The sequence below is a fragment of the Triturus cristatus genome, chromosome 2_2, assembly GCF_964204655.1.
Source record: "Triturus cristatus chromosome 2_2, aTriCri1.1, whole genome shotgun sequence".
Lineage (NCBI taxonomy): Eukaryota > Metazoa > Chordata > Amphibia > Caudata > Salamandridae > Triturus > Triturus cristatus.
Window position 1 is genome coordinate 307,038,025 of NC_140582.1, and position 27,045 is coordinate 307,065,069.

At 41.7% G+C, this 27,045-nt stretch overlaps 1 protein-coding gene across 5 annotated transcripts in view; it reads right to left on the minus strand.

Moving 5' to 3' along the window:
* The window catches only part of SVEP1 (sushi, von Willebrand factor type A, EGF and pentraxin domain containing 1), a 1,063,460-nt gene that overhangs the window by 12,591 nt on the left and 1,023,824 nt on the right, over nt 1-27,045 (minus strand). For all 5 annotated transcript variants that reach the window (XM_085641350.1, XM_085641349.1, XM_085641348.1 and 2 more), the window contains 2 exons: nt 24,488-24,583; nt 20,698-20,791 (listed from right to left, as the gene is read on the minus strand). In XM_085641350.1, the coding sequence (XP_085497476.1) occupies nt 20,698-20,791; nt 24,488-24,583 (190 nt within the window). The remainder of the gene's footprint in view (nt 1-20,697; nt 20,792-24,487; nt 24,584-27,045) is intronic.

A 27,045-nucleotide genomic window follows, 5' to 3' on the forward strand; every position in this document is an offset into this window, starting at 1 on the left:
CTGCCTGCCCCGTGCGGTCTGTTGTGAGGCCCCTTCCCCTGAACTTTCTTGTCTGTGCACAGGTCCTGACCCTCTCTTCTATCCTCCATCGTCCTTTGTGCATGCCCCTGCACCCTCCTACTTGCCCATCAAAGCCATTGTGCTGCCACTAACCCTCCCGCTTGCCATGCATGGTCTTCTGTGCTGCCATGGCCCCTCCCACCTTCCCCGTGTGGTCAGCTAGCTGCCCCTAACCCCCTCCCACCTTCCCTCCATGGTCTGTGTGAATGCCATCATAGTCACATTGTTGCTCTCCATGGTGTGTGTTGTTTCTAGTGCCCATCTTGCCTGACCTCCATGGTCATCTTGCTGCTCCTGCCCTGCCCCCTTGCCCCCAGCCCTCTGTTTCCATGTGCAGAACCCTATTCCCTCCCTCCTGGCTTGTCTGTTCCATTGTAATGCCCCTGATCCGTCCCTCCTGCATTTTATGGTCTGTTATGCTGCAGTTTTCTCTCCTGTCTGTCCATTATGGTCAGCTAGCTACCATTGCCTCTTTCCCCTCTGTTCTCTGTTGTCCATGTGCATGGTCCTGTCCCCTCCCTCTTGCTTTCTATGTATTGTTGTGCTGCACTCCCGTCCCGCATGCCCTGTGTGGTGTATTGTCCTGCTGCAAACCTTGATGCCTGCCCTGCAGGGTCAGTTTGGTGCACCTCTCCATGTCCCTCCTGTCCTCTGTTATCCAAGTCCATGTCCCTACCCCATTTCCTTCCATGATCCAATATACCATACTTGCGAACATTTTGAACTTGGTAAGAAGAGAGATTTTGAAAAAAACTGGGGTATTGATTTTCCCCTTTGAGTTACATTGAAAAAGAGGAGATTGTAGACAGGAGACAGATCAAATAAAGCCCATTTGAGCTTAAAAACATTGGACGTTTCCTGGCTGAATCGGGTCTGTTGGCATGTATGGTTGTACTACCATTGCCTCTTCCTTCTGCCCACAATGGTCTATTACATTGCCACAGCCTCTCTTGCAAGTCCTGTATTGTTGGCTTGTTGCCCCTGCCCCCTTTCCACTGCCCTCCATAGTCTGTTGTGCTGCCACGGCCCTTCCTGCCTGCTCAGTGTGGTTAAATTGTTGCCTTTGCACCCTCCTACCTGCCTTCAATTTTCAGAGTCCGTGCCCCTGGCCTCTGCCTCTCAACAGTATCCTAATGAACAACTAGATTGCTAACATTCTATATTTATTACAAAAGTGTGGAACGCCTGACGTCATCTTGATGTGATCAAAACTGTAATACCTAGAGCATTTCCTTTAGAAATTACATATATGAGAGGGTCTTATTGGCATCAAAATTATGGTTAGTGCTCTAAAAGACTAAAATAAGGACATATTTTCTGAGTTTTCAAATAGCGAGAAAGCACTTTTAAATTATTTGTTACCTTTATGTTTTTTTATCCAGTTGACCACTTGATTAAATGTTGCACTTAGGGGAGAGGATGTGGTGTTACTTCCAGAACTGCAGACTTTGCAACTGGGGAACCAGGTTGGAGTTTCTGCTTCAGCTCGACATTCTGTGATTCTGGTCAAATCACTTAGTCTCCCCATGTCTACAACCACAATGAATTTGTTCTTGTGTGATGTAACCAATGCTCATGTAAAGCACTCTAATACCTGACAAGTCTGCACTATATAACACTGCAAAAACACAAAATAATAAGTGTTTTGCACACTTCTGTCATTGGGCTACATCTGGGTGATTTTGGGCTACATTTGGGCTCTTTTGTCTCCGGTGGCCATCTTGGGAGATTTATTTGTTATGAAGTTTCCTAATTTCCTCATGTACTGCAGTCTCCTCAGTAGGAAATGCTTTCATTTTTTTACTTTGATTCCATCATGAAGGTATTCAGATATGTCACACATTTGCCATATATTCTGAATGTTAGCACTCTAGTTGCTCATTAGATCACTGTAGTAAAACTACTGTTCACCATGGAAGTCTGCTCCTAGTATTAAAAGTGCATGTTTCAGTCTGCATGTCAGAATTTTTTAATGAAATAGAAGAGGATTTGAGAAGTCACTCAAAATGTGCCCTCATTTTCTTTCTTCAGCATTAATCATAATTTCTATGGCAAAATGAACCCCCTCATTGTGTTCCTTTTTAAATTAAATGTTTTAAGTGTTACCAGTTTATTCCAATAAAGATGGCTTCAGGTGTGCCATACTTTTGTCATAATGAAGACAGTAAGCGCTCTAGTTGTTTTTAAGAACACTCTGGGACATTCTGTCATTGGGCTATACTTGGGCTACATCTGGGTGATATTTGGGCTACATTTGGGCTCTTTTGTCTTTGGTGGCCATCTTGGCAGACTTATTTGTTATGAAATTTCCTAATTTCCTCATTTACTGCAGTCTCCTCAGTAGGAAATACTTTCAGTTTTTTACTTTGATTCCAAAGGCATTCAGATGTGTCACACATTTGCCATAAATTCAGAATGTTAGCACTCTTTTTTGCTCATTAGATCACTGTAGTAAAGCTACTGCTCACCAGGGAAAACTGCTACTGGTATTGAAAGTGCATGTTTCAGTCTGCATGTCAGAATTTTTTAATGAAATAGAAGAGGATTTGAGAAGTCACTCAAAATGTGCCCTAATTTTTCTTTCTGCAGCACTAATCATACTTTTTATGGAAAAATTAACCCCCTCATTTTGTTCCTTTTTAAATTAAATGTTTTAAGAGTTACCACTTTAATCCAAGCAAGATGGCTTCAGGTGTGCCATACGTTTATCATAAGTAGGACTGTTAGCGCTCTAGTTGTTCTTCGGAACACTCTGGGAAGCTGCAGTAGAACACAAAGGAATCAACTGACAGTCTCTGCCCTTGTTGGATGTACATGTTTTAGTGAGAATGTCAGACTTCATTCTCACATGACTGAGAAAGATAATGTGAATTTACAGAAAATAAGCTCTCAGTTTAGCTTATAGATCACCTTCCAAACCTCTGTGGGAAAAGCATGAGAAAATATTTTTCTCTCAATCATGATATCCCAGCAGAAGGCTTTTTCACATGGTGAAATCACCTTAGAACATACCACAATTCCTAAAATGAGTATGGTACCATCAACAAATAATTTATAATGTAACTGAAGTCTTAAAACCTTCTATTAACTGCAATGCTTTTTAATGAGGTGCTATCATGGATATTGGTCCCAAGATGGCTGCCAACACTTCTTGGATGAAGTGCTGACAGCCAATCAGATCTCAGGATGAGATGTGTGGTTAGGCTCCGCCCACATATATATATGATTTTACTTTTGATTTTCTCAGGAACTACTGAACAGATTGACACCAGACCTGCAAAAGGCACATCCCTGACCTGAGGACTACCTCTCTGCCAAATTTCAAGTAATTCTGTTCAGCCGTTCGGGCTGTACCTTGGACTAAAGGTCCCTATGGAAAATTGCATGGGGAAAACGCGATTTGGGACCCCCATTTTTTCTCAGCCCCCGCTTGATGAATCCCCCCGAGACTTTCAGGGTAGGAGCGGAGCGGAGCGCCCCATTAGTTTTGAAAATTTCACGAAGATAAGTCAACCGGCGCCAAAGTTATTCAAAATAGAATTTTCAGATTTCCTATGGGAACTCATCCTAACTATAACTATCTACTGGCGACCGCCAGTAGATAATATATGTATATATATATTATCTACTGGCGGTCGCCAGTAGATAGTTATAGTTAGGACCTATTTTCCATAGGAAATCCACAACATTCTATTAGGAATAACTTTGGCGGCGGTTGACGAATGTTCGTGTAATTTTCCAAACTTTTGGCCAGCTCCGGTCCACTCGTATCCTGAAAGTTTTGTGGTGATTCGTCAAGTGGGGGCCGCGACAAAAGGGGGGTCCCAATACTTGTTTTCCCCATGCAATTTCCCATAGGACCTGTTGACGCAGCTACAGCCCGAACTGCTGAACGGAATTAAACCAAATTTGGCAAAGAGGTAGCCCTTGGTTAAATGGTGTAAATCCGTTCAGTAGTTCCTGAGATATTCAAAAATAAAAAGATAGATATATCTAAGGCCGCGGATCCTCCCGAGCACGAGCTTTATGCTAATTGGCTGCCAACACTCTGAATCAGGAAGTGTTGGCAGCCATCTTGTGCCTCGGTAGAACCGAGGCACAAGAAAGCACAAAAAAACCCGCATAAAACGCGAAAAGGGGGCAGGGTAGAAACACCCTTACCCCCTAGGCCTGCTCAGGGGGTCCCATAAGCACCCCCAAGGCCAAAAAAAAAACATTGTTTTTTAAAAATCGCGGGATGCGCTCCCGGAAAAAAAAACGAAGCGCAGACTCCCACGCTTCGTTTACGTTTTAAGTTGGGGAATTAATTCCTCTTCAATCCTGAGGTCCCCTGGGGGCCAACTAGCGCACCAGGTACCTCCAGTAAGTGCCACGGAGCTGCGTTGCAGAGTGTTGTAAAAAGGGGCGTGGCCTCTGAACACCTCTCTGCAATGCCGCTCCCTGGTGCATACTGGAGGTACCTGGTGGGCTAGTTGGCCCCCAGGGGACTTCAGGATTGAAGAGGAATTAATTACCCAACTTAAAACGCGCCACAGGGCGTGTTTGCAGACATGTCACCTCAGGCTCCACCCCCTTCCTTCACCATTGTGCAAACGCGCCCTGTGGTGCATTTTAAGTTTGGGAATTAATTCCCCTTCAATCTTGAGGGTCCCTGGGGGCCAACTAGCCCACCAGGCACCTCCAGTATGCGCCAGGGAGCTGTGTTGCAGAGAGGTGTTCAGAGGCCATGCCCCTTTTTACACCTCTCTGCAACGCAGATCTGTGGCGCTTACTGGAGGTACCTAGTGGGCTAGTTTGACCCTAGGGACCCTCAGGATTCAAGGGGACCTAATCTCCCAACTTAAAATGCGCCATGGGGCGCGTTTACACACTGGTGAAGGGAGGGGACGGGACTTGAGGTGACATGTGAAAACACGCCCTGTGGTGCGTTTTAAGTTGGAGAAGAAATTCCTCTTCAATCCTGAGGGACCCTAGGGGCCAAGTAGCCCACCAGGTGCTTCCAGGAAGTGCCACTGCGCTGCGTTGCAGTGAGGTGGTGATGGCGTGCACCTTTTTACATCTCTCTGCTACGAAGCTCTGTGGCACTTACTGGATGTACCTAGTGGGCTAGTTGGACTCTACGGACCCTCAAGATTGAAGGGGAATTACTTCCCCAACTTAAAATGCACCACAGGGCATGTTTGCACAGTGGTGAAGGGAGGGGATGGTGTAGGAAAGTGTCTCTATATATACTGGACCGAAGTAAAATCAGTCGAACTATGAATTCTGATTTACTCACCTGTTATCAGGAGACACCTCAGTGCTGCATGTTTGAGCCCAGTACTGATCCTGAAAAGTAATTCTAACCGTACTTACCAGTAACTTCAATTTCCTTCCATAGGATATCATTGCCTGCTTTTTGCTGAAAAAGGTTCAGTGTTGATTTTTGAAACTTACAAATATTCCTCTAAAATCAGCCAAACTACGAATTCCAATTTACTCACCTGTTATCAGGAGAGACCTCAGTGCTGAATCTTTAAGGCCAGTACTGATCCTGAAAAGTAATTCTAACCGTACTTATCAGTAACTTGAATTTCCTATCATAGGCTACCATTGACTGGTTTCACTTGGAAATTCTTCTAAGTGTGGAGTTTTGGAACTTTAAAATATTCCTCTAAAATAAGCCGTACTATGAATTCCAATTTACTCACATGTTATCAGGAGAGAACTCAGTGCTGCATCTTTTAGCCCAGTACGGACCCTGAAAAGTAATTTTAAGCGTACTTACCAGTAACTTGTATTTCCTTCCATAGGAATCCATTGTGTGGTTTTCAGCAGAAAAATTCCCAAGTGTCGATTTTTGGAACGTACAAAAATTCCTCTAAAAACAGCTGAACTACGAATTCCGATTTAATCACCTGTTATCAGGAGAGACCTCAGTGCTGCATCTTTAAGCCCAGTACTGATCCTGAAAAGTAATTCTAACCGTACTTACCAGTAACTTGAATTTCCTTCCACAGGCTAACATTGACTGGTTTCACTAAGAAATTCTTCTAAGTGTGAAGTTTTGGAACTTACAAATATTCCTCTAAAATCAGCAGAACTAGGAATTCCGATTTACTCACCTGTTATCAGGAGAGACCTCAGTGCTGCATGCTTAAGCCCAGTACTGATCCTGAAAAGTAATTCTAACCGTACTTACCAGTAACTTGAATTTCCTTCCATAGGCTAACAGTGACTGGTTTCACTTGGAAATTCTTTCAAGTGTGGAGTTTTGGAACTTACAAATGTTCCCCTAAAATCAGCCGAACTACGAATTCCAATTTACTCACATGTTATCAGGACAGACCTCAGTGCTGCATCCTTGAGCCCAGTACTGATCTTGAAAAGTAATTCTAACCGCACTTACCAGTAGCTTGAATTTCCTTCCATAGGATATCATTGCCTCCCACCCCTGTTCTGTTTAATAGTACTTCCGTGAGTCATTGAGCTGACGAGCTGGTGGATGAAGCACCCGCATGCCTGTGAGAGGTACCCAACCTGAGAAAGATGTTGGCAGCCTACTCAGCAAACCCCAGATTTCAAAGACTGTAATCTCTACTGATGACAGTTAAAGAACCAGAAACACGTGTCTAGAGAACAGCACTATCTGCGCCAACTGTGGCGAAACAATCAAACACACTTGAAGCAAGCAAGTAACTGAAACTGCATTTACCACAATGCGAGGGGCGAACCTTGCTGGTAGGTGAAGCGGTGTGCTCCCACCCCTGTTTGATAGTACTCCTGTGAGTCATTGAGCTGACGAGCTCGTGGATGAAGCACCTGCATGCCTGTGAGAGGTACCTGACCTGAGAAAGATGTTAAAACAACAACTGATGGACAGAATGCAGAACAATGTCATACATTCACCCCAGTACAGAGATCTGGGCCTAAATCCATCATTTTTTTGCTCACCATGCCGTTCCAGTTTGAACCCAGCCATATGCAAATCAGTCTTGACCCTGTGCCTCATGGGAACAGTCCAGCCCGAACTGCCAAGCCAGGTCCTCCCTGGACTGGAAACAAGCATCCTAGGACCGGTTTCGGGGTTTCACCCCTCTTCAGCCAGGATAGCTTGATTCCAGTGGCATGGAGAGCAAGGGACCCACGTCTGGGCATACCCTTCCCACTCGGGGTGACAAATGCAAAAACAACAACTGATGGACAGAATGCAGAACAATGCCATACATTCACCCCAGTACAGAGATCTGGGCCTAAATCCATCATTTTTTTGCTCACCATGCCGTTCCAGTTTGAACCCAGCCATATGCAAATCAGTCTTGACCCTGTGCCTCATGGGAACAGTCCAGCCCGAACTGCCAAGCCAGGTCCTCCCTGGACTGGAAACAAGCATCCTAGGACCGGTTTCGGGGTTTCACCCCTCTTCAGCCAGGATAGCTTGATTCCAGTGGCATGGAGAGCAAGGGACCCACGTCTGGGCATACCCTTCCCACTCGGGGTGACAAATGCAAAAACAACAACTGATGGACAGAATGCAGAACAATGTCATACATTCACCCCAGTACAGAGATCTGGGCCTAAATCCATCATTTTTTTGCTCACCATGCCGTTCCAGTTTGAACCCAGCCATATGCAAATCAGTCTTGACCCTGTGCCTCATGGGAACAGTCCAGCCCGAACTGCCAAGCCAGGTCCTCCCTGGACTGGAAACAAGCATCCTAGGACCGGTTTCGGGGTTTCACCCCTCTTCAGCCAGGATAGCTTGATTCCAGTGGCATGGAGAGCAAGGGACCCACGTCTGGGCATACCCTTCCCACTCGGGGTGACAAATGCAAAAACAACAACTGATGGACAGAATGCAGAACAATGTCATACATTCACCCCAGTACAGAGATCTGGGCCTAAATCCATCATTTTTTTGCTCACCATGCCGTTCCAGTTTGAACCCAGCCATATGCAAATCAGTCTTGACCCTGTGCCTCATGGGAACAGTCCAGCCCGAACTGCCAAGCCAGGTCATCCCTGGACTGGAAGCAAGCATCCTAGGACCGGTTTCGGGGTTTCACCCCTCTTCAGCCAGGATAGCTTGATTCCAGTGGCATGGAGAGCAAGGGACCCACGTCTGGGCATACCCTTCCCACTCGGGGTGACAAATGCAAAAACAACAACTGATGGACAGAATGCAGAACAATGTCATACATTCACCCCAGTACAGAGATCTGGGCCTAAATCCATCATTTTTTTGCTCACCAGGCCATGTCTAAACTGGGGTGGCGTAGTGGGCAAAAGAACGATGGATTTAACCCAGATCTCTTGACTGGGGGAGAATGCCTGCATTGTCAGCATTCCGTCCATCAATTGTTTGTTGTAACGCTGAGAAAGATGTTGGCAGCCTAATCAGCAAACCCCAAATTTCAAAGACTGTAATCTCTACTGATGACGGTTAAAGAACCAGAAACACGTGTCTAGAGATCAGCACTATCTGCGTCAACTGTGGCGAAACACTCGAACACTCTTGAAGCAAGCAAGTAACCAAAACTGCATTTACCACAATGCCAGGGGTGAACCTTCCTGGGAGGTGAAGCGGTGTGCTCCCACCCCTGTTCCTGTTTAATAGTTCTCCAGTGAGTCATTGAGCTGACGACCTCATGGATGAAGCACCCGCATGCCTGTGACAGGTACCTGACCTGAGAAAGATGTTGGCAGCCTACTCAGCAAACCCCAAATTTCAAAGACTGTAATCTCTACTGATGGCGGTTAAAGAACCATAAACAAGTGTCTAGAGATCAGCACTATCTGTGCCAACTGTGGCGAAACACTCAAACACTCTTGAAGCAAGCAAGTAACTGAAACTGGAATTACCACAATGTCAGGGGCGAACCTTGCCGGGAGGTGAAGCGGTGTGCTCCCAACCCCTATTCCTGTTTAATAGTACTCCCGTGAGTCATTGAGCTGACGAGCTCGTGGATGAAGCACCCGCATGCCTGTGAGAGGTACCTGACCTGAGAAAGATGTTGACAGCCTACTCAGCAAACCCCACATTTGAAAGACTAATCTCTACTGCTGACAGTTAAAGAACCAGAAACACGTGTCTAGAGATCAGCACTATCTGCGCCAACTGTGGCGAAACACTCAAACACTCTTGAAGCAAGCAAGTAACTGAAACTGCATTTACCACAATGCCAGGGGCGAACCTTGCTGGGAGGTGAAGCGGTGTGCTCCCACCCCTGTTCCTGTTTAATAGTACTACCATGAGTCATTGAGCTGATGAGCTCCTGGATGAAGCACCAGCATGCCTGTGAGTGGTACCTGACCTGAGAAAGATGTTGGCAGCCTACTCAGCAAACCCCACATTTGAAAGACTGTAATCTCTACTGATGACGGTTAAAGAACCAGAACCATGTGTCTAAAGATCAGCACTATCTGCATCAACTGTGGCGAAACACTCAAACATTCTTGAAGAAAGCAAGTAACTGAAACTGCATTTACTACAATGCCAGAGGCGAACCTTGCTGGGATTTGAAGCGGTGTGCTCCCACCCCTGCTCCTGTTTAATAGTACTCCCGTGAACATGGAGAGACCTCAGTGCTGCATCTTTGAGCCCAGTACTGATCCTGAAAAGTAATTCTAACTGTACTTACCAGTAACTTGAATTTCCTTCCATAGGCTAACATTGACTGGTTTAACGTGGACATTTTTCTAAGTGTGCAGTTTTGGAACTTTAAAATATTCATCTAAAATCAGCCGCACTACAAATTCCGATTTACTCACCTGTTATCAGGAGAGACCTCAGTGCTGCATCTGTCAGCCCAGTACTGATTCTGAAAAGTAATTCTAACACTTATAAATTCACCCAGGCACTCTCGTTGCAGTACTCTAATCATTCAGTCAGTATCCAAGTACTCATGCAGCGAGCCAGGCATTAGCACATGGACTGCCTCAAACCCCTATCCACTATGCATGCAGTATCCTAACTAACCAACACACTTATAGTTCTGCACTCATACATTCAACAAAAAAACAATTTTTCAATTTCAATATTTTAAAAAACATTTTTATTTCATTTTATATTAAAAATATATAATGTAATTAAAAAAATAAAATATGTAAAAAAACAGTTAAAAAACTGTAAAAATCAGTATAAAAAATACATATAACTATTATTACATTTAAAAATTATCATTTAAAAAACCTTTGAAATTCACTGAAAAAACCATAGGTTTCAGACATGTTATAGTTAGGAATTAGCATTTAAAAAACCTTAGAAATTACAAGTTTCTAAAAACCCACTCAGTGATTCCTAGATCTACACACACATCTAATCACTTACCTATAAATTCACTCATACATGCTGTCAATGATCAATAGAACATTATCAAATATACGTATACACCTATATCGACATACCACACCAGCACACATCCTATTCACTTATGCAGTCATCCTACTCATTTATGCAAATGAATCCTACTTACATTTACTCAGCTACACACATATACAAACACCACTTCATTTATTCATATAGATAGTAACTCATACTTAGTGTGTTATAAAATCACTATTACAAGAATACAGTTATCCAAACAGTCACTCATACAATCACTGAGTCTTATGTATACTTATTTATATACAACAAATGTCACATACACTGCCTTTTATTTTTCTTGTTTGTTGGACATGTACCATTAAGAGATATATTTGCTCATCAGCATACCCATAAAGATATTCACTCACCCAAACAACTGTTATAACATGTAGTTTTAACCTCATATAACTACTGAATCAACTATTCACACATCTTTCGGCAGTCACACACCCCCCTCCGAACCACACACACATTTACTCTCCCATACAAATACTCAGTTAACTAATCAACAACTAATATAGACTTTCACATAGCTAGTAACCACCTGGTACAGCAGTTTACACAACAACTGACAAAGTGATACAGATATTCACACAGTTTAGTCACTATCCAATATATTTAGTGAGACACTAAAATAGTCAGGTAAACAGTCAATCACACTGCTACTAAATCCTCCATCCAGATATTTATATTTATATATCCACTCATTCTTCAATGCAGATTGCTATATATATCATACATATTTAATTAACGAACCAAACCACATTCACTGGATGATGTCATCAGTGATGTCATCAGTGATGTCATTTGAGATGTCATCAGTGATGTCATCAGTGATATCACTGACCATGTCATGAATGATGTAATATGTGACATCATCAGCTGTGGATAGCGGGCGCGTGAGTTATAGTGAGTACAACTAACTATAACAGAGGAATTTCAATGGTTTTGTACGAGTGAAATGTCCAGCTAACTATAACAGCCCTGAAACCTATGGTTTTTTCAGTGAATATATATATAATTATTCTTTTTTTAACTAGAGAGGACAACTGGATAAAGAGGTACCTTATCTGCAAATTCGACTGGGGAAAGAAATTGTTTGCCCTAGTGTTTTACAAGCATTTTGTAACCTTAAGGGTTGTTTTGCAAGGTGTCAAGATTCCCAAGATATTCATTTCATTAATACAACCCAGATGCACACTTTAACATCTCATTATTGAATGGCTTTTCTACTATCTTTACTATTTGTGAATCCGTGTTGATTTAACAACTGTGAATTTTCCCCTGGAACTGACATATATTCCTGAGCCTGACACCATTTTTAAATGCATTTTCCGTTAGCCTGGCTGTTATTTTCCATTGTCAGCCTTAAACAAACTGTCTACAAATACCCCAACACTCATGTACATTCAGTTTGCACAACAACACCTTCGTGTTTGATTATTAGCAGATTAGGAGACATTAGATGCCCTGAATATCTACTTCTCAGGGTTGCCTGGTAAAGACACAAAGATATATAGATGATACATCATAGAGGTGATGCATAGTATGAACTATGGCTGGAATTCTCCACCTCATTTCTATCTTCTTTTTCACTCATAAGTAGCTAGATTAATTTTGTCACATAACATCAAGACTTGAATTAGAGAGGCCTTTGCTCCAGACTGTTAGAAAATAGGCTTATTGCGGCATATACCTAAGTTGTTGCCCCATTTTGAAGTACTATCTGATGGTTTTCGATTTTGAGAGTGCACTGAAGCCTGCTGCCCAGACCTAAGTGACAGTGTTCTTTCCTTTGCAAAATGAATGTTTAGTTGGATGACCCTAATTGGCATGTGCTGACTTACTTATCTAGTCACTAGTATATGGTACTATGGAATGTAAGGCTGCTGTCCACAAAAGAGCTGCAGCCCTAGTTGTGCCACTCTGTGAGTGACAAAATAAAAACACGACTTTCAGCTGCCATTGCAGACTGAAGTGGCTGTGCATGGACTGCACACACAACTTTGCCACTATCTCCAGTGTCAAAGATCCCAAGTCCGTTAACTATATATATAAGTCTTCTCTAAGCCAAGTCTATGAAGCCTAGGAAGCTCTAGGGCAAAAAGCTGTGTTTTGTTAGGATAGACACATATTTTGTTATATGTCTGATGTTTGCTAAGTAGCCTTATAAGGTAATTGCAGGGTTAATCGTTGGAATTCCAATGGGCCTAACTCATGACAGAGACTACCTAACCATGTCATGTAAGGTGTCATATTGAAAGGGACATTAAATGTACTCACTTCTGTAGTCAACATTTATGTCTAATTTAATGCTGGTCACTTTTGCGAAAGTTGCCATTCCTTGACCTATCTGGTCCACTGACTTCGCAGAGGCACTAGGACTGAGACAGGGTTTTGCCCACCTGCAGAGACATGTAAATGACTCTCAGCCCGGGAACAAAGGCTGTTTCTGTACTGTAGGTGTGACCCCCTCCCCACAGGAGGTGCTGCAAAGGGTGTTAGCCCAAAGCACAGGCTTCAAAGGTGATGCCACCTTTGAAGGGCTGCTGTGACAACACTCACATGCAGAAACCCTTTTGTTTCTCATGGACAACATAGAGGTAGGTCCAAGGAAGGGAAAATTGGGTTCAGAACCAGTTTTACGTGGGTGTGTAACCCATGGTAGCCCCCCCCCCCCCCGAGTGGGCTACCAAGGTCCTTACACTGAAGGAAGATTTAGCCATGTTGTTTGTGGCATGCAAGCAATAGAGGCTGGTGTGTTTACAGAGTGGCATGATGGGGGATTGAGGGGATGGAATAAGGACGGGCAATGAGAGAAAAAATGTAAAAGTTTTTAAAAACCACTTGCCTGTCGCATCGTACCCCTCCATTCTGCAAGCACAGGGTTCCATAGTACACTGCGGCCAATCCTGATGCTGCTTTCATGCTGCTGAAAGCCGCATCAGGATTAGCCTGAGCACCGATGATTTGCACTCCAAGTTAGAATGCAAGCTTATGCCTGCTCTCTCCAACCCGGCAATGCAGCTAGGGTTGGAGAGAGCGTCAGTGCGCATGACGGTTTTGGCCGGCATGAGACAGCTGGCCAGACCGTCATGTGCACTGAATAGCAGTGCCCAACACTCCCCCTCCAGCCTGTCATCAACCTGGCCCCACCCCCAAGCCATGGCTCCAAAAGAAAAAAGTAAAACGATAATACACAAGGGTTTATTATTGTTTCATTTTTTCGGCTGCTGGCAGGTGGGGCAATGCTCCTCTGCCATATTGAAGGAGCTACCGCTGTATGCAAGTTGCACTGTGGGATAGCCAGATGTCACACATCACCGGAACTGTGTCATCAGGTAGGAGGGGACCTACAAGCCCATTGGCTAGTGAATGTGTTGTCCCCTCTGGTCACTTTACTGGGATATAATGGGCACCACTGGCACCCAAGAAGTCAGTGCTCTCTGGATTTGGAACAAGCATGAGAAGAAGAACCCTTTGGACCCTTGGAAGCACACAAGAAGAGGCTGAAACTTCGGAGTGACTGCCTCTGCTGCACTTTGGGCTAGTAGAGTTTGGACCCTGTTCTGTGTGCCTGGCTTGGGGAAAAGTTGATTCCCAGCCCCAATCTGAAGCAGAGACTCCAAGGGTCAGTTTGATGCTCCCCAAGTACTGCACTGGGGACATTAAAACTGGATGAAACCAATCTGCATTCCAGGTAGCCACCGCAGCTGTTTTGCTGCTACCCAACGCTTATCACTTTGACGGACAAATTGGAGATAGGCAATAGTTGCACCTGAGTCTGCTGGACCCGTGGGTGTTAGTTGTGACCAGATTTATCAACCCAATGTACACTAGCGCCCACCAAAGCTTTCTACTGTGACCGCTGTGTTCCAAGAATGAAATGTCTGCCTCTGCAGGCTTTTGACCCTGCATAGAGGACTTTGTGGGACCCTGAGATTCGTGGCCAGAGTCACCTCCACTCAACTGTGGACCGAGGACTCGACCTGACTTCGCTCCTGTGGACCACACAGCATCTGGAACATCTATTCAGCATCTTTAAGCCTGCATCCCTCAGCATCAGGGCCACTCCATAGAAGTCAATGGCGGTTGTCTTGTAAAATTTGGAACTAGCTCTAAAAATGCTCTGGTTGCTAGGTAATGGTCCAAAGATTCCTTTGAGGCCTCACAGACCTCTATCCTTTTGGTATTGGTCATCCATCCCAGGTTAGCATAGCTGAACTCAGTGTTACAAACTCTTCAAAAGTTTACAAAGTTTTGACTTGCCAATGCTTCTTAGCAGTTGATGCCAAAGTTTATAAATGCTTTAATAATTCATATCTCTGGAACTCTCAAGTAGATGTGGGTCATCAAGGACTCTATATATGCTCTATTTTTTATAAATTGTTATTGTGTCTCTTTCTTGTTGTGTGACTTTCTTATTTCTTTGATGCTGTTAAATGCTCTCTTTTTGCATTGACAAAAAAAGATAACTTAAATCAGATATTGCTTATGGAAGAGAAAATTGCACAATGTAAGGCTACTATTACAGGAGTATGGGCCGAAGAGATAGCGCGCAAATATTTAACAAATAGAAGACATATCTATGAATATGGGGAAACCATTGGCCGCTCTCTAGCTTTGAGATTAAAAATGAAGTCACCTCTCGGGTGATTTCAAGAGTTCAGGATCAAGCCGGGGTGGTTCGTGAAGCCCCCTCGGAGATCCTAGAAGTATTTCATCAATTTTATTCGGAACTTTATACTCAGCAATCAAACTCCACCACGGCTCAGATCCCTGATTGTGCAGTGTTAAAACAACTAAATAAGATTGAAGCTGATATTTTAGATAGCCCCTTTACTATGGAGGAACTAGAGGAGGCTGTTAGTCAAATACCTAATGGGAAGGCTGCTGGCCCTGACTTTATTCCGGGGGGGGGTCTATAAATGCTTCTTTGAACCACTAAAGAATGTATTGTTAGCAACATTTAGGATGGCACAAAAGGGAATAGCACCCGTTACTTGGAACGACGCCTCTATAATTGTTTTTAGTAAAAAAGGGAAACCTCCTGAATTACCTGGATCATATCGTCCAATATCTTTACTTAATTGTGACAGTAAATTATATTCTAAAATGTTAGCTAATCGTATATCTAAGGTTATATCATCATTAGTCACTATAAATCAGCATGGCTTTATACCTAAAAGAGGAACGGTCTCTCATATTAATAAAGTTATTACTTTATTTGACTATGCTGATGTGAAAAAAAAGGACTTAGCTCTGATACTTCTCGATGCTGAGAAAGCTTTTGATCGCGTGGAATGGGTTTATCTGTGGGAGGTGATGAAACGGATGGGTTTTGGAAGTGCTTTTTTAAAGGCAATTCAGGTATTATATAGTGCACCAATTGCCAGAATCTCAGCTATGGGCTTAAAGTCAGAGGAAATCAAAATTACTAGAGGAACAAGACAAGGGTGCCCTTGCTCCCCTTTACTGTTCGCCTTATATATCCATCCTTTCATCATAAGCCTACAGAATTCTTTATGCATCAAACCCTTTCCAGTTGCTGACATTTTATTTACAGTATTTGCATATGCAGATGATATAGCCATAGTGACTACTGATCCCAGGGAGGCAATAGTGGAGATCGAATCATTGGCCAAAGATTTTGGAAGTATGTCAGGATACAAATTAAACGCGGAAAAAACCCAAATTCTTTGTACAAAGAATATACAATTTAATGATTGTCGGGTCACTAACGAAGTAACCTATTTAGGTATTCAAATTAAAACCCAAATGCAAGAAATTGTCGAGAGTAATTGGGAAGCGAGTATAGCCCAGATTAAACACTCATTAGATAAATGGAGCAGACTTCAATTATCCATAATCGGAAGGGGGAATATAATCAAGATGAATATTTTAGCCAAAATATTGTATTTATTTCGTAGTATACCCTTGGAATTTCCACTTAAACATATACAGTATTTACAAAACATCTGTGGGAAATTTGTTTGGGCCCCCGGTAAACCGCGTAGATCCATGAAATGGCTTACATTACCGGAAGAAAGAGGAGGACGTGGTATACCTGATTTTCTTTTTTATTATTATATCTGTTTTTTACAAAAAATGTGATATATACTGACAGGGGAACCTCCAAAGAATGAGGCGGATAGCCCATCTATTTTCTTTTTACTTTTAGGAGCACAAGCAAAAGGTTGTTTATTAAAAGAACTAGAGGGCAATTATTACAAACATACACGATTTAAGACACTTGCCTCAGCATTTAAAGTGTGGAGAAATGTTAAGAGAATAATTAAACTTGGAAAATTACATATTACACTCCTTTTGAAGCCTACAAATTACTCCCCTCGGTGTTTTGGGATGATATTGCTAAGATATGGATAAAAAAAGGGATTTCAAGAATTGGGGATTTATATCATAAAAATGCTATATTTGCAACATATGCAGAATTATCAGACAAATTCCGGCTCTCACCGGCGTTTTTTTTAAAATATCTTCAAGTCCGCGATTTTTGTTTAAAAAATCACATTGAGGCTCTTCCTAATGACTTAATTGAGGGAATCCGGCTTCAGAAAAGGATTGGTCCATTATATGCGATTTTAAACGAATATAAAAATGATGACATGCAAAAATACAACCAGTACTGGACTATACAATTGGAAGACCCTCAAATTGACATAGAGGAATCGTTATGTCTCGCTAAGAAAATCTGTTTGGCAGCTAATTTAAAAGCCCAAGTCTATAAAACTATTTTTAGGTTATACTATACTCCTAAACGCATGGCGACTTGGGGCGAAAAATATGATGGTAAATGCTTTCGGTGTGGAGAACAAGAAGCAGACATGGTACATATCTTTTATAATTGTACAAAACTGGCGCATTTTACTGCTGAGGTTGAAAGATTTATTTCATTGGTACTTGGTTGTCCGTTAAAGATTTCTCCATCACTGATGATTTTGGGAAGATGTCAAAGTATATACAGCCATCAGGTTTTAAAAGAACATTCTTATTCTCTTTTTCTTGCAATGACTGTTGCCCGGTTATGTATTGCAACAGAGTGGTTATCACCTGAGGCTCCGACGTTTGAATTTTGGAGAGCTAAGTTGTATCGTATGTATGAAATTGAAATGCATTTATATGCCCTAAAAGGAATTAGGAAGAAACGTTTAGGTATTCTAATTTGGGGAACCCTCATGAATTTTTTGTCCGACGATATGGGTACATTGTAGTATGTGTGATTTGTTCTTTTTTCTTCGCTCTTTTTCTTTATTTTTTTTGCCGCTCTCTGCTACATCAATTTATGTATGTTTACTTTGTGAATCCGTCTTGGAAACAATAAAAAAAATAAAATAAAAAAAGATGCTGTTAAATGCTTTACACATTGTTCCTTTGCTAAGCCTTGTTGCTCAGAGCCACAGATACCCATGGTTGAGTGTAAGGTTTTCAAATAAGCCTGACTGGACCCCAGACAGTTTTTGTGAGTGTATTGCATGATGAGTCCTCTCAGCTGTACAATATAATACACCCAGATCCTCACACAGATGTATCCAGAAAGAGGTCGGATTCCAGACTGCTGTTTACAGTCCCTCTTTGACTGAGGTTGGGCACATGGAACTATTCAGCCGAGCCCCAATGCCAGAGTGCATGGTTTCATTGAGAACAGTCATTCCCTCTTCCTGCTGCCTGCTGCCTGCTCCAGCCGAGAGTCTGATGAATGCAAAGAAACGCTGTGCTCAGTTATGCAGGTTTTTTTTATTTCATGCTCTTAGAGCTGTGATAAGAGGGGGGTGAAGGATTTAGGAAACATATTTCCAAGAAACATGGTATAAATGTTTGTCGTTTTCACATTTCTAGTAAACCTGATAATAGTAATGTTTTATATGTTTTGTGGTCATAATGCATGTAGTACGTAGCAGGCTACTGTAATAAATGTTTTTCAATATACATTGTGTCATTATTAGTACAGATACTTGAGTGTGACATTCTAAGCACAAATAGTGAGTTTCCCAATTACCACTGCACCCGTAAAAAACAAGGGGACTGTTTGTTCACCAGAAAGTACCTCTCCCCAGTGAGACAGGCAGAATATGGGCCTGAAGTAAACCAGATTTGCCTTCCTCATATATAGCACATTGAACTAGGTCCTTTTGTCATACGGGTAGGGGATATAAACCTGTAGACTAAGTGTATACCCTAAGATGCATAACAGAATTACTGATACCATGGGTATTGGTAATTCTGGGAGTGGGGGAATATTCCAAATGTTCCAAATATTTGGGGAGTCACATTTGAGAGTCACACATTCCCTGCTTATTCTGGCAGGTTTTTCACAGTTATGTCTCCAAGATACATCGCCTGCTTACAGAAGGCAAAGCCTTTGAGTGAAAAACTCCCAATAATCAGTTTTCCAGCAAGATTTGTAATTCTTTTTGACTAGTAAGTTCACTTATCAGCACCACTGGAACTTCCTTGTCAATGTAAATCTAAATGAATACATTTGTAAGCGATTCTTTCTTTTTAAAAAGCTTTCAGCAGTACTAAAAAATGCATATACAGTGAAATAATATATTGAATTTAAAATATTTGTTCTCTTTCTATAAGGATTTGTTTATTTTCATTGCTCTATGTATGATCTCATTTTCTAAATTAAAAATATTACTTTATTTTTGTTTTAATGTCAGGTGATCCTCCAGTCGTATGGAATACATTTATTTCAATATAAAAGTTTTCAGTAATGTTAATCCTGAGACACTTACTCAGTTTTATTTGATGAGCTGTTATTCGAAAGCACTTGCCTACTATAAGAAGGAAGGTGCCTATTGTAGTGGGATCACAATTTTTAAGAATGTGAATGTCTTCAGCGTATAGTCCCATACTTTATTTCATCAAGAAGATACATGTGCCTTAAAACATCATATCTGTGACTACTAATTACATTTAGGCTAGTATCAGTGAGGGTAGAAATGCGTGTACAGTCTAGGAGATCTGCATATTTGCTTTAGCTTTTGTGTAATGACTTGAAAGTGCAGAAAACTTACACATAATTATGAGAAATGCAAATGTAACATTTTGAGCCATATTGTAGCCAGAAATGTGCCCTAGTGTCCATTTTGGATGCCAGGATATAATTCATGCTAAACATAGGGCAAAAAAAACACAAAGGTCACAAACAGCAGCAATTTTCAGATTTTTGTGATGTTCCTGTGTGCTTGTGCAAAACGTTTTTGTTGCGAATGGCACCTAATTACATGATGTGGGGTAATAGTGGAATTTCTGGAACTTCTCACAATAAAGGTAAATCAAAATTACCAATATTATGTGAGATTATGACCGCGTAATGGAAATTTCCCCTGAGCTTAACACAGTCCTACTGCCATGAACATTATAATGCTTTAATCCACAGCCTGTGGAGGAAGGAGGAGAAACCCTTATTACCTCTCTCTTCCCTCTACCTTACAAAATAAAGTTAAGTAATTAAATTACACGGGAAAGGCAGAGGGTAGGGGGCTTCCCCATCCCTTCTTTCATGGTTTTTACACTTATCAGTCATTGTTGGGGTCCTCCACACCCGCGTCCACAGAAAGCTGTCAAATGGCAAGGACATTTTTAAACTCTATCATATTTATCCAGAGTTGATTTCAATAAATTATACAATTCCTTATCTTATCAAGACTGGATGATATCAACAGCCCAGTTGTAAGAGTTCCTAAACAATACCTGGTCCCTCTGAAGGCAAGTAATAATCATGCACTTTCCAGGTTAGACACTTGTATGAGGAAATTTGACCACCCCTCTTCTGGTGATTCTCAAATGGCTTTCTCACTAGGAAAAGAGTGCTTTCAAGTTAGAATGGTCTATATGGTGCCACAAGCTTATTTTCCTTCATGTTTTTACATACATCACATTGTTATCCTATTATTTTTAAAGAAATGCTCTGTCTGTCTTTTATCAGAGTTAACTGCTGTTTCATTTTTGGAGGCACTAACACAAATTCTGACCCTGCTACATCACTATGTAATTTACAATACATATTTATTTGGAGTTACGCCGACAGTAGCTGTGATAGTAAAAAGGATGACAACAACCTTTACTTTATTTGAAGCCAGTGGACGCTGCTTAGCATCTCTCTGATTTGTTTCTCTGTACTGGTCCATTTGTAATGAGTAAGGAACTGATAATAGACTTCTTACACTTTCGCCACTAAGCTCTATGTACTATGTCATATTTAAGAACAATATAATTTTCTCTGCAGAAGACAGATTTCTGTGTTCTGTTAAATAAAGCCTTACCTTGAGCAGTCAGGCCCACTCCATGCAGGTGGACAGTGACATCGATTGGGCCTTATGCATTTTCCACCATTTAAGCATGAAGACTGGCAAACAGCTGTAAGAAAATAATCACATATTAGGAATGCATACACTTAATGTATGTAGGTTGAGAAAATATGTGTAAAAACTCCTCCTTCTTCTCCTGTTCTCCTGTTGTCTCACAACCATGGCTGGATATAAAATATTGTAACTATTTCACACTCCGTAACATTAGGGACCTTCCATTTATACACTGTCATAGTTGAATAATAACCTTGAATGCCATTTACAATATCTGTGAAGATGCTTCCATGTAACACACTGATAGTCTACAAGGATATGCAACCAAAGGAGTTAAGAAAACTTTTTTCGGTTATCAGGATACACCATAAATGTACGAATGTGCTTCTGTTCCAGGTCTACACAGGTATGACGGCTTCCATGCCTATTAGGAGGTGGACCTGTTACTTGAATGGCATTAGGCATAGTGAGAGGACATACAAGAGAAGCACCATTACCACCCCTCCATGATGCCATTGGTTTGAGTGGGTGAAAGCAGCAGTCCTGTGCGTTGAGCAGACTAGAGGAGAAATGTTGTGGGATAATTAGGGCCAGTACAAAAATCTGTGGCACTGTAGGTGAAATGTCTTTTTGCCACCCTTCTTCCCTGGTAATATGCCTATATTTACTACTTAACAGTGAATAAAGGGTGGTGGGGTGATAGGGTTGGGGTAGTTAGGATGATACATTTCATCTTCTATATGTGTTCTTAGCTCACCCCTGGTCTATCCTTCCATTCCCAGTATAGAACCCTATGAAAGCCACTAACCTGATGAGGAGAGGAACATGGGTCTGTAGAGATTATAAAATTGTGAAAAGCATTATCCATATAAGGAAACTTCGATATCATTATAAGGCATGTCTGTGGTCTCCTTGGTGGAAAATATCTGCTTTTTGTATGGCTGTCTGTCCAGAATTCACAGCCTAACTACAACGTTACTGTGCATTGCCACCCAGAGTTAAGGCAGAGTAAAGTTTTCACTGTCGGACATAGTTTTGAAGCGTACCCAAATAACTGACCTACTTGTAGCGCATGGAGTTTCTTGCATTTCTTAAGCTTATGCACTTGTGTAGATTTCACTCAGAAGTGTCACTTAGCACCAGTAACTTATGAACAATCTGCATAATGGTACATTTGTTAGATTTTTCTTGCAGCATCACATACCATTACATATTGTGTATTTTGTATGCTGTCTGGAGTAACTCAACATAAATGTCACTTGTGTATTTCTGCAAGTTTCCCGCAACTCATTTATAATATCACAATCCCTCCTCCTTCCTCTGAAAGTCATACCTATGCAACCTAACAATACCTAATCTCCTCTAACTGCTCTAGTAATGCCCCCAGCCATGTGCTTGAGCTCACATACTCCCCACTAATGATCACAACTAACCCCCATTAATTTTTAATCCACTAAAAGAAATCTAGAAACTTAAATGGCTGCATGGAATGGTTGCTTGAGTACACAAGACTAATCCCAATAACTAACAGTAACCACTAGTGGACTAACCACTAATCTTGGGTTCCTTCCAGCACAATGTGCTGCCTGACGCAAAGCGCTTCAATGCCTCATCTGGATAGTATGTGCTTAATAAATGCAATTTCAATAATAAATACTTAGGAAAGTCCATTTTTTCATATGAAAGTAGGTTCCAACTAAATATGAGTATTTTTGTCTGGTTTTTGTAGCAAAACAAATTACATACATTTGCTCACTCAAATCACAAAGGACACAATTTGGCTTGTTTCTTGTTGCTTGCTAAATAGAACTTCGTCTCAAAGTATTTACTGATTCTAGGTTGTTTGCTTGGCATCTTAAAAACAAATGATCTTTGGCAGACTTTTTCCAGATAATAAGGAATGACCAAATCACTTTTCAATGTCCGCTCTTTGCAAGAAATACATTTGTATACGTTTCAGTTTGATTCAGTGACAAGACACAAAAGTCAGCTGTGCTAAGAAAACTTCAAAAATTGCCCATTGAATAGATTAGAAAGCGCAGAGAACTGTGCATTACTACAATAAACTTATTTTAAAAACCCACGCTGTAATATGTACTGACATCAACTCTTTCTATTTACCACGAGGAGTAGGTCAGCAGTGGGCAAACAAGTTTTCGGTTTGCAGTGCAGTATAGCCATTTTAAGCCATTAATTTCTTCAATTTATTCCACCACATAGTGAGAGGGCGAATTCCGATTTTTAAGCTTTTGAGTCAAGTGTGGATGATTAAGTCAAATTAATTTAAGATTTTATGCAGCACCCTAATATTTTCAGTTTAAGAACGTAAATGCTATTGGTCTCCATGTCAGCATGTCACCATGTTATTAAATACCTCACATGGTGTTATTGTATGTTATATATTTGGAGTCACCTTTGTTAGTAACGCTAGAGTTCCTTTCCTTAAAAAGAAGTTTGTATGGACTTATAATTGTTTCCATAGTTCTAGTGGTTTGAAAGTCTTACAAGTCTGAAAACCCTTCAGCTTTCGCTGACCAAATTAAGAACATCAACCATAAACCAATCCTTCACTGGTGCCTCTACAACCGCCTAGGACTCCTTGGTGCTTCTTCACAGAATTTGACTCAAGTTTGGGAGAGGTACATCTGCTCTTTTGGTAGCTGGACCATATACTTAACTAGAGTTAGGCACACTTAAGAGGATACAACACAAGACCATATTTGTTATTCCTCTGTAATCTGATGAATAGAGCAGGGATAAGAAACTCCCTTATTTGTTGATCAGATTCTAATAACATCATGCAAGAGTTGGGGTGAGAGGGGGGAGTGTCAGATTTTCAGGACCAAAGCAAGTAATTTTAGCTCTCGTGTTGAAATAACATTTTACCTTTACTTCCCTCACAATTGGAAAATATTAGGTGATTCTACGGGAAATGATAGTGCTCAGGGTTTTCAAGGTGGCTGTTTTTGAATTGTCTTTTCTGGATCAAAGGTCCACATCTGCAGAACTTAAATCCACTCTCCCCCTTCTTCTACATTTCTGCCCCACTACTGCTGTGCCTCGATTTACTACTGAGCCAAAACACAAACAAGTCCCATTGGAGTCACAGAGGTGGGTGAGCAACAGCCCCCCTGGCATTAAAGAGGTGAAATATAGAAAGTTAAGGGGGAATGTTAAAGGGAGCACAAATGAGATGTGATAAAGTAAGTTTTGGTTTGATAAGAGGAGACTATTGAGAAAGGGTGTCATACAATCAGTAACAAAACATATTGAGCGTGATTGTGCAAAACACTACTTCTACTGGCGTGCACCCTGTATATTGAACCCACACATTAGTGGGACAGAATACTGGGGGCCAAATATTGAAAACAGATATTGACAGGTATATATGTGAAGATTTTCTATACTTAACTACACATATGTGTTCCTATGTGGTGCATATATCTTCATTGTATGTATATGTGGAGTTTTGGAATAGTAAATACATACCTCCCTTTAGTCACTCACCTTTGGATATTTTGTCCCTTGATATTCTGTCATCAATATTCTTGTACCACAATATTGTTAGTGTGAGCGAGGGAGTGATTATGGCTGTTCATTAATACTATTGATGTAGTTTCAAAACTGATGTACATAGTTTTTAGAAATATTTCAGATCTGTTTTCATGATTCACCACCTATACTTCACTCAATGGCTGTATTGTGGGCCACTGTGCAATTTTTATATAAGGTCAACACTGAATATCCTTACGTGTATGACAGCGTGAGCCAGTCCATCCTGCTGGGCAGGCACAAGAATAAGGTGCTATGCAGCGTCCTCCATTCAAACAAGGAAGGATACAGATGGCTAGGAGTTCAAAAAAACAAGAAAGAAACATATTTAAGAATATTGCCATAATATTTCATGGTCATGATTTTTTTTACGATATCATTCATTTGTTTGCTAGTTGATCATACCAAACAGCCCCAATTTCCATACTGGGAAGGAAAACACATGCAAGCCAACAGAACCATAATTCTTTTTGCCCCCTAAAAAAACCCAAAACTAATTTGCTATCTTTTGGCAAATTTTTCTGTTTTCTCTTGGGAAAATCATAAACCCTGAGTATCTTTACAATCATATGGCAAAAAAGAAGCATATTTGGCTGGGATATCTTTTGCGGAAAAAGTTATGATGGCTTAAGCACCAATTGCCCAAACATCAAACTAAAACAAGCATAGCCAATAGGTCTCTACTTTGGGACCTTATGTGTTTAGCCATGCAACAGTTGATGTTGTTGCACCAAGGATATTGTGCTGCATAACTAAATACTTATAATGTCCCAAAAGCGAGACCTATTGGCTATGTCAAAGTTTGTTAGATTGCGCGAAAGTGACTAAATCAGAGCTCTTTACACGAGCACCAGATTACATTACATAAATCAGATTTTTGTTTTAAGTCACGAGGAGAATGGTGGTTGCAGGACTAAAAGGGTCAAATGGGACATAAGAGGGATTAGCAGATTTGTGTTTTGTTAAGCCTGTGGGTGGGATGCAGTGGCAAAGCCATAAAATATAGCAGTGTGCGGTTGGAGGGTCTTACGGCTGTTGAAAGAAAGAAAAAAGTGGGGAGGTTAGTAGTGTGTCGAGGTTTGTTATTGTGGTGGTGTAGTGTGCTGAATTCATTCGCCTGAAAGGCTGCACTTTAAAATATTTTATGGGTTAGGACATCTGCTGCAGAAATCGTTGTGTGCCCAGCAAATTTCAGGGGATAATGATAATGGTAAAATAATTCCAGTGGTTATAGCACCTGCCGGATTTATGTTTTGTCTAGTCACAGTTTTAACTCATAAAGTAGCTTTTAAGCTTAATATGCCTTAAGCAAAGCACATTGTGTAGCATGTATATCACAGATTTGTATTTTTTGTAGATAGGTAAGTGGGTTACTGCTTTTGACAGAAATTCTCTTTATTACTGTCAGTTGCTTTCCTTCTAATATAGCACAGCGAGCTAAGAACTGACATCAAAGTGCTGCATTCAAACTGCAAGTCATTGATTTAGATCCTTACTGGGCTTTTTTCTCAAACTCTTGCTATGTTGAATTTGCGAACAAGTGTTCCTTTGGGTAGTCATAAAGTCTAGTTAGTATAGACAAGCCCAATTACTGCAATACGTTTTAAATACTGACCATGTGTTTTTCCTGTCCAAACAATACATGGGCAGCGCTGTTAAATAAAAAATGAATTAGTAAGTGCCATTTAAATCGTTATTTGTGTGATTACCCCCTACACACAGATACAAATGGCATTCTTACAGTTCGTGCACATCTCTTGCATGGGGAGGGGAGGGGTGGGTGAACAAAGTCCAATCTCAAAATCATAGTTTCTACTAAGTGCTTGTGGAGTGATAACACGCCTACCACTGACCTGTCACTAACGGCAGGCCACAGAGTGCAGGACTCATATCTGACTAGGGGGCAGACCACGCGAACCAGCTGCCACTGTAAGCATGGCATAACACAGGCTACAGGGATCACCAGGCAATGGCCAGTCAGAGAACCCATGGCAAGGCTACAGGGATCACCAGGCAATGGCCAGTCAGAGAACCCATGGCACTAATCTGTCATGACCTGCCTTTGATGCAGTAGGTGCAGTGGCACAGGGGCCAGAGTCCTGTTACAGTCTCTCAGCACTGATAATGCTGTATTTTACTACCCCAGCAACAATCAAAGGGGCCATTTTCCTTGCTTGCACCAGGGTCCATGGTGTACTTGCCACGCTACGGACTACCTCACTCCGCTGCAGTCTTTCCTCGGTTTTTGAAGGTGGTCTGCCTATGTTCTAGCAATTAAGGGAGACAGAGAGATTTTCACACCATTTTCCCAAATGGAGAAGCTGAAGTCACAACTCAAGTGGCTTCATGATGCTGCATGGGACCATGCAGCCATCAGAGCACACAGCTCTCTGACAAGTCAGCCTGCATGGCTGCTGAACAGTATAGATGGCCGCCCACAACCTAGCCTCGAGTAGTGCCCGCACGATGTGAGTCACCTCTCAGAAGCAGGGTGCCTACTACACTCAGGGGGCATTGATGACTCCATCCTAGCCGGGGCTCTGTGAACAGCTCCACGTGGAAAGCCCCGTGGCTTGCCACATGGGCAGAGCGGGAGTGCTGGGTACTACGGACCATGGACAGACGGCTACTCCGGGGAGGCACGCTCATTGAGAAGTTTGGACTGTGCAAAGACTATAAAGTGCCTTGGTCATGAAGCCCGTACCGGCTGATGGGTTCGTCACCCTGAGGGAATAAAGGAAGCAGCAGGCCGGATAT